Source organism: Elephantulus edwardii, unplaced genomic scaffold (assembly GCF_000299155.1).
Source record: "Elephantulus edwardii isolate Elephantulus edwardi_28Jun2011 unplaced genomic scaffold, EleEdw1.0 scaffold00252, whole genome shotgun sequence".
In the NCBI taxonomy this organism is placed as follows: Eukaryota; Metazoa; Chordata; class Mammalia; order Macroscelidea; family Macroscelididae; genus Elephantulus; species Elephantulus edwardii.
This window is the reverse complement of record NW_006400002.1, coordinates 3,460,333-3,468,896: the sequence shown is the minus strand read 5'-3', so window position 1 is coordinate 3,468,896 and position 8,564 is coordinate 3,460,333. Positions and strand designations below refer to the sequence as shown.

Genomic DNA, 8,564 nt, shown 5'->3' with positions numbered 1-8,564 from the left:
CAATCCTGATGCCACACTTCTCCTCATAGAGCCCAGCCTCTCAGATAATCTGTTCTAAATACAGGTTGAAAGGGTATGGAGAGATAGGACACATTCCTAGCGTACACCTTTCCCAATTTTGAACCATGCAGTGTTTCCCTGCTCTGTTCTGATGACTGTCTCCTGGTCCAAGTATAGGTTTCTCATTAGCAGGATCAAGTGTTCTGGGATCCCCATTCTTCTCAGGGTCAGCCATATTATGATCCACACAGTCAAACGCCTTTTGTGGATATAATAGTAATATCTCAGAGGTTTGTTGTAAGAATGTTAATATGTGTACAAAGTTTACAATTTAGGGCCTGGCATGTAGGAAAACACCATATACACATTACTGCCTAATCTCATTACTGTTTGATTACTAGATCTCACAGGATTCTCCAGACACAGTTGTGAAGTAGGTACTGTTCCCTTCATTTTACAGATCCCTCTGTGAGGAAACGGAAGTTAAGAAGACTCGCAGGCACTCCAGACCTGGGACTGGAAACCAAACCTTGTGCTCGATGGGCACCAGAACAGCAGCTGCAGCTCTGAGGAGATAAGAAATCAAGACATTCACCTAAACTGTCTGAAAACTTGGGCACTATCTCAGAGCTCAGGAGAACAGTGGGAAGGGCGATGAAGGACTGAAGGGCATGGAGAACGAAGGAAAAGAGATGGACAAGAAGACCTCGGAGAAGGTGGGGCGCTGAGGGGGTGAGGCCTGGGCCTCTCAGACTTCTTGCTTCTTTGAGGACATCTGGGCAGACCTCAGCGTTACCATCCACCAGAAAGAGAATTATGAGCTCCTGAGCCTTCAGTGGCCTGGCCCGGTGCTCATCTCATACCCAGGTGGGCCCAGACTGGAAGGCTGGCCACAGAGCCTGCTGGAGAGGCAGGAGGCGCCCCCCTGCAAACCTGGGAAGCCTGGGCCTGGGCTTGTCATCCCAGGGTGCTGGAGTAGGATGGGGGATGGGCCTGTGACAGGAGGTGCCCTGGGTGTCCTCTTCCGGCCCCATGGAGTCCTCACCCATCCCCCAGTCATCAGGGAACTCTTCCACTTTAGGGAGGGTCCCTCAAACTCCAGGCCCCTCAACTGCCAGTGGGGTCCCAGGGGCAGGGCTGAAAGATGTGGCTTCAGAATCCGTGGCCCTCTTCTTCATGCTCCTGCTCGATCTGACCGCGGTGGCTGGCAACGCCGCGGTGATGGCCGTGATTGCTAAGACACCTGCCCTCCGGAAATTCGTCTTTGTCTTCCACCTCTGCTTGGTGGACCTCCTGGCTGCCCTGACCCTCATGCCCTTAGCCATGCTCTCCAGCTCGGCCCTCTTTGACCAAGACCTCTTTGGGGAGGTCGCCTGCCGCCTCTACCTGTTCCTGAGTGTATGCTTTGTCAGCCTGGCCATTCTCTCAGTGTCTGCCATCAACGTGGAGCGCTACTATTACGTGGTCCACCCCATGCGCTACGAGGTGCGCATGACACTGGGGCTGGTGGCCTCTGTGCTGGTGGGGGTGTGGGTGAAGGCCTTGACCATGGCTTCCGTGCCAGTGCTGGGAAGGGTCTCCTGGGAGGAAGGAAGTCCCAGTGTGCCCCCAGGCTGCTCGCTCCAGTGGAGCCGCGGTGCCTACTGCCAGCTTTTTGTGGTGGTCTTTGCCGTCCTGTACTTCTTGTTGCCCCTGCTCCTCATCCTTGTGGTCTACTGTAGCATGTTCCGGGTGGCTCGTGTGGCAGCCATGCAGCACGGGCCTCTGCCCACGTGGATGGAGACCCCTCGCCAACGCTCAGAGTCTCTCAGCAGCCGGTCCACTATGGTCACCAGCTTGGGAGCCCCCCAGACCACCCCGCACCGGACGTTTGGGGGCGGGAAGGCAGCAGTGATCCTCCTGGCTGTGGGAGGTCAGTTCCTGCTCTGCTGGTTGCCCTACTTCTCTTTCCACCTCTATGTTGCCCTGAGCGCTCAGCCCATTTCAACTGGACAGGTGGAGAGTGTGGTCACCTGGATCGGCTACTTCTGCTTCACTTCCAACCCCTTCTTCTATGGATGCCTCAACCGGCAGATCCGGGGCGAGCTCAGCAAACAGTTTGTCTGCTTCTTCAAGGCAGCTCCAGAGGAGGAACTGAGGTTGCCTAGCCGAGAGGGTTCGATTGAGGAGAACTTTCTGCAGTTCCTTCAAGGGACTGGCTGTGCCACTGAGTCCTGGGTTTCCCGACCCCTCCCCAGTCCCAAGCAGGAGCCCCCTGCAGTTGACTTTCGAATTCCAGGCCAGATAGCTGAGGAGACCTCCGAGTTTCTGGAGCAGCAACTCACCAGCGACATCATCATGTCGGACAGCTACCTCCATCCTGCTCCTTCACCCCGGCCGGAATCATGATGGGCCAGTGGACACTCAAGAGGAAGATGGGGCTAGGATCGCAAGGATCACCCTGTGGAATCACCTCTTCCTAGTGGGCTGGGGCTGGGACAGGGATCTCTGCACACAGCTTTTGCTTAGCACTTCCCACAGGATGGACATGTGGCAACAGCCTTGGACTTGGCTATGATCCTGACTGCTGGGGGAGGGAACCTGGGTATGGTGAGATGGTGATGAGAGAAAAGGGTCACAAAGGTGAGGGGAAGCCTCTAACCGGTGAACCTTCCATGCCGCAAGAAGCAGGGGACCCCTCAGGGTAGAAGTTGGAGGATATGGTTAGTAGGTCTGGTCTGGAGCTGTTCTGGGGTCATTTTGGATATTTTATTTTCCAGTTGGCTAGGGTAGTAATTGCATCCAAGTGAGGTAAGAAAAGGACCAGTGTCTTTTCATTTCCTTGCTAGGCTTAAAAACAACACTAAACCCATAACCATCAAGTCAATACCAAGTCAGTACAGCCCTTTAGGATAGAAAAGTGCCCCACAGGGTTTCTGAGGCAGCACATCTTTACAGAAGCAGACGGCCCCTTTGCTCTCCCATGGAATGGTGGGTGGTTTCTAACTGCTAGCCTCTCATTTAGTAGTTGAGTGTGGACCACCAGGGCTCCTTCTTGCTGGGTTCCGAAAGAACAGCCAAGTGTTTCCATTTGAGTTAATAGATGTATTTCTAGTTTTATAAGTGAAATTACTTAAAGCAAGCAGGTGAGCTGGGTATACTCCTTCCTGCTGCAGTTATGAGTTTTGGCCAGAAGCAAGAAAATGAGCACTCAGGGTACAGAGAGGAGACAGGAAAGCTGACTGCAGCTCTCTTTGCTCCCACTCTTCTAGTGCAGCCCTTCTGCTCAACCTCCCTGTCTCTCCTACACATGGGAGATTGAACTTGGGGTCTGATCTCAGAAGAGGCAAAGATAATATAGGATGGACTTCTCTCCCTTTTAGGATGAAAAACTGGAAATATTGGGAGATGGCTGAGGGTGGTGGTAAGCATGTGACTTACTAAGGTAACTGGGTAAGGAGAGGCCAGGTAGTCACTCTGATTAATAATATTGATAATCTTTTCCTTCCAGGACTGGCCTCCCTGATCTCTCGCCTCATGGCAGTGACCCACCTCCAGCCCCCTGGACAATCGGGTACAAGGTTGGGCACGGGAAAGGTGGGATTTCCATGGTCCACTAAATGTCTCTTTACTCCCATTCATCGCTTTCAAAATTAGCTTCAGTGACAGACTTAAATTTCTCTCTTATTTGCAGCCCTGGGTTGGAGAGAGGGCATGAGCTGGGCTCAACTATTCACTGATTGAGACTTGTCCAATGTATGCACCAACCAAATTTTCAAGGGAGGGGGAATAATAGCAAACTTGACAGAACACACCCTTGGGACTGTCTGTCCCACTTCCTCCAATAGCATCAGGTGATACACAAGTGTCAAGGCAGGACCAGGGAGAGGCGTGATCTGCATTTGAGCAAACGCCTGGCTCATTCCGAAGGGAAAATGGGCTGTTGGGCTTGGGATAGTTTTCCCTTTGAACAGTCAATAAATAATTTTATTATGAAACATTATATTGATATCAACAATGACTTCTTCAGTTCAATTCAGTGTAAACTAGTTAAACAGCCCCTGTTCTCTGGGACCCACACAAAGGATGTGTGGTTACTCATTTCAAGAAGTTCATAGTCTAATTTGATTAGATACTTTGTACTTTTACAGAGCACTAACCACTGATAAAGCGTCATACAAATCATTTGGAAAAAATATATTGAAAATATACCCAGTTATGAGAATTCAGTACATGGCAGAAATATATCTACACTGAGGCTTCCTGAAGATTGTGGAAAGGGTAGAGCTCTACAAGAAAACTGTCTAATGTAAAAATTACTTCTGAAATGAAATTTGGCAAACACAGCTTTCTTCTCCTTTACCTAGAAATATTTTCAAGTTTCTCTTCCTACTACTTATTATTCATCTAGTGCCTATTACACTGCGAAAATACCTTAAAAACATAGTGTATACAGTGAGAACAGTCCTTTAGTCCTTTGTGATTGAGAAATATGTCTGTACTCTTCTTCCTCCATTTCAAGATACATACTGAGGCATCTTTGTCCTTAATGAGGGAAATAAGCTGCTTCCTAACAGCAGTGGTCAGTTAGTAGATCCTAAGCATTGCCAGCAGATGGCAGTATGTGTCCAGTCGGAGTAGGAAAAGCATGTGTGGGGTGAGAATCGGTGGCGGAATTAAAGATTGCCTGGCAGCCATTTTGCTAATTTATTTTACCCTTTGACTTAACCCTCCAACTTTTCTTTCACATACATCAAAGTAGAAAGTTTTAAGTGGAAGGGTCTCTAATTCAGGCTGGAAATTTTCTGACACTGTGATCTCATTAGTGTTACATGTTTGACATAAATGGGTTGACTGTCATTTATTTGGCCCTGAGTGCACCATGAAGGGAATAAAAATTTCTCTTCTATTATGCTGAGAATTTTCTCAACAATTTCTGCCATGAGCACCTTCCAGGAGTTGCCTATGCACCAAGATGACTTTGTTAAAGTTTGATAAGAAATCTTTAGCTTTGAATCGTTTGTTCCTGGACAAAACTAAACTTCAGAGTGTACAAGGAACATTAAGTTGGAGTAACCTTTCTATCACTTACTTCCCCGCACCCAATTCTAGGAGTGTTGGGGAAACTCTCAATCTTGGATGAAAACTTTAGACTGTTACCAGGTCTCAAGAGGCAACAGTCTAGAGGAATATGGTAGAAAAGGGATATCTTGGCAAATTTGGGAAAGCTGCCTAATTTCTCTAAGCTTATTTCCTCATCTGTAAAAATGGGGATAATATCACCTACCTCACAGGGTTGTTGTGAGGATTAAAAGATTTAACACATAGAAGAACCTAGCTGAACCTGGTATAGGTACTCAATAAATATTGAGTTCCCCCCCATTTCATTTCCTTTTGCCCTTTTCCCCCAGATATATTATGATTATCTTAAGAGTCACTTGAGAAGGAGTGAGTGTCCCTTCACACCCTGAAGAATTGGTTTTGATGAGTTTTGGTGCTTTCGATTAACATGGCTCTCAAGAAATTTCTCTCATTAATAATAAATTATCACATAGATTTTTCTTTTGGGAATCTTAAGATGTAAGGTTTTGACTGTTAGAGTAATTGAATCGAATCATTTGTAATCAAAGAACAAGATTTTGGTGGCCACAAGAGTTTTTTCCCCCGCTAGAATGAAGAGTGAGAGCTATGTGTGGAGCATTTGGTAGTAAAGGAAGTCAAAGCTTTCATCTAGGACTTAGGATTATCAATGAAAAAGTACCACTTGGGGGCTTACACAGGGATTCACTAATTTCCCAATGACAGTAGAGCCGAGAAGTTAATGTTACACAAATTGTCCATTTTGTGTTATACTACACAATAAATTTAGGACATTCACAGATGTACTGATTTGTTTTGGAAGGTGGGACGGAGGTTGACTAACTTTGGTAACAAGTCCTAAGGCCCTTGTTAGAGCCACGGATGTTTTACGGAGGAGGAACTGTACGCTTTTCAGGTTAAAGGGTCTGTGTTAACGATTGCAAATAATTGGTAACAGATGGGCAGCTCTCAAGTCCACAGAAATTGGTACGTAATGGCACAAGGCCCAAAATACATTTTTGAAAGCAGAAGATAGCGGGTTAGAAAAGGTAAAGGGATCGTTAGTTCAGTTAGTGTTGGATGTCATCTGTGAGGCATGGCCGGGTGGTCTGTTTCTAATCCTATGCTCTAACGGAGAAGACCACAGCAGAAAGTGTCCCACACTTGGGTAGGGGCCCTGGGTGTCCCTGGTCCTTAATCAAAGGTTCACCGACTCACACACAGTGGAGCCTCCCGTGCGGACCGGCTCTTAAGAATCTCGCACCTCTGGCCAAACCTGCCTAAGTAATCCGAGGAAAGCTATGAGCTGGCTGCGGTTTCCCTACATTTACTCAGATAATGTAGAAAGAGAAAAGAGTAATACTAAGATGGGCAGGAGCACGACCAGTTCCACAGAGCCTCACAAGCGCCTCTTAATCACCACCCAATCCCACCGGCCCCCCCCTTCCGTACTTCCGCTTTCGGTCGCACCTCCTCTCCAGGGGCTGGAGTGATTTGAGAGGTAACGGCCGTAGGGCGTCACCGGAAGTGTCGTAGACACAGGATATCCGGTTCTTTCGGGCGCTCCGGGAGCTGACGGAGAGGGACGCCGCCCAGTAGTAGACGCTGTGTTAGCCGCTGGAACAGTAGTTGTCTTGGTGTGTGAGTGAGCTCGGACTTGGTTCCCTCTCCCGCCGCCGCCATGGGCTGCACGTTGAGCGCCGAAGACAAGGCGGCGGTGGAAAGGAGCAAGATGATCGACCGCAACTTACGAGAGGACGGGGAGAAAGCGGCCAAAGAAGTAAAGCTGCTGCTGCTCGGTATGAGGCCGTGGGCGGGGCCGTTGGGGTGGTTGGGAGGCGTTAGGACTTCAGAAGTCTTCATGGGGGTCAGATTAGGCGTGTGTGTAAGACCCCTGAAAGATCCGGAGGGCGTGACGGATTTGGGGCGTGGTGTTTAGGTTGGTATCTGAAGCCCGGGAGGGCGTGATAAGGAGGTGGGGTTTTAGGGTCGTGAGAATCAGGCTGAAGAGGGTGTGACTCTTGCCTGGAATTGCGCTTAGCAAAGAGCTTGGTAATGAGACGTTACCATATTGAGACTTGTTACGAAAATACGAAATACTTATAAAAGGAGGTTTTGTATATTGATACCACTGAGTGCGGGATACGGTGTAATATGTTGGGTTTGTACGATGGCTTGTGAGTTTGGAGCGTGGTGATACAGGAGAAAACTGGGAGATTTGAGTGAATAGAAATAGCTTGGGACAGTATGATCACGTAAAAGACTCTAATAGAAATAGGCTGGGACAGAGTGGGGCGTTAAGGACCTTATCATTAGAGTGAGCATTTAGAACTGATGGTCAAGTGGATTTAAGGAATGACTTGCTTAAGATTTGTGACAAAAGAGGTAACGAATAGTTGTTTGGAATGATGTGGTGTGAATACGAAGGAGTTACGATAAGCTGGGAAAAAAATGGACGTAGATAGGCTGTGGCAAACTTAGGCTGAGCTATTTTATAATTTTTGGTCTCTTAAAAATGCTAGCATTTTTTAATAATCAAGAGTGATTGTTACTTGGCTTTTTGAAAAAGAGCTTTTATGTAGTCTGGTGTGTTTTGTGCTACAGCGTTTAGCTTTAAAATTTTGGGGACGCTGACTCCTAGAGGCTCAGTAAACTGTACAAATTATTCTGGCATTAGCATACCAATGAATCAAGCTTGATTTCTTCACTATTAGTGTTTTCTAGTGCCAAGTCAAAGTCGATTAAGTAACAGTAATGGTTTCTGAAAGTAGTAGGACTTGACTTTTAAAAACAGTTTACTTTTGATAAAAAATGGTTACTTTCGAGGAGGTGCCAAATTCTAATTTTGCGGTCTTTTATTTGATCTTTTGTTGGATGCACCAACTTACCTCTTTTTGTATATAGGAGAAAGCTATGTATTGGAGTGTGAGCTTCCAGTTTAAATACCTAAACTTCAGATTTAGTTTAAAGTTGCCACTATCTATGTGATAGGAAAGGAGCAGTAGTGGTGCAGTGCTAAGTCTTTGGCTGTTAACTGAAAGGTAGGCAGTTCCAACACACTGGTCACTCCTTCCTTAGCTGGGAGATAAAGCAGTCCTCTTGATGATTTACTGCCTTTGAAATCCTGTGGGGCAGTTTTGCTCTGCACTGTAGGGGTAATAGAAAGCAACTTAACATATGGTGGATATGTAACAAGTTTATCTTTGTCCCTGGTACACAGTAAGTGCTCCTTAACACATTTGCTGCTAACCAGCATAAGCAAAACTAATGTTGAAAATTGATCTTGCAGTCTTTCAGATGTTTGATGTGAAGCAAAACACTATAGAAATTGCTTGTAACCAAAACTAAAGGTGTTTTATTGTCTTTGGATGTTTTGCATTCTATTGACCATCAGAGAGCAACTTAGGACATTGGTGTGTTGTAATGCAGTTGTAAACTTTGTGGCTTTGTCCTAAATGGCAAGAGATGGCAGACAGAATCAGGCAAACAAAACATGTTCAGATGTT

At 46.8% G+C, this 8,564-nt stretch overlaps 2 protein-coding genes across 2 annotated transcripts in view; both read left to right on the top strand.

The window, feature by feature from the left end:
- Positions 1-970: 970 nt before the first annotated feature.
- Positions 971-2,438, top strand: GPR61 (G protein-coupled receptor 61). Its single transcript, XM_006899329.1, has one exon. It carries the CDS (start codon positions 1,033-1,035, stop codon positions 2,386-2,388), a length of 1,356 nt encoding a protein of 451 aa, XP_006899391.1. The 5' UTR covers positions 971-1,032; the 3' UTR covers positions 2,389-2,438.
- A 4,301-nt stretch (positions 2,439-6,739) lies between these two features.
- The window catches only part of GNAI3 (guanine nucleotide binding protein (G protein), alpha inhibiting activity polypeptide 3), a 62,653-nt gene continuing 60,828 nt past the window's right edge, over positions 6,740-8,564 (top strand). The window contains exon 1 of the mRNA XM_006899353.1: positions 6,740-6,857. Within this exon, the coding sequence (XP_006899415.1) occupies positions 6,740-6,857 (118 nt within the window). The remainder of the gene's footprint in view (positions 6,858-8,564) is intronic.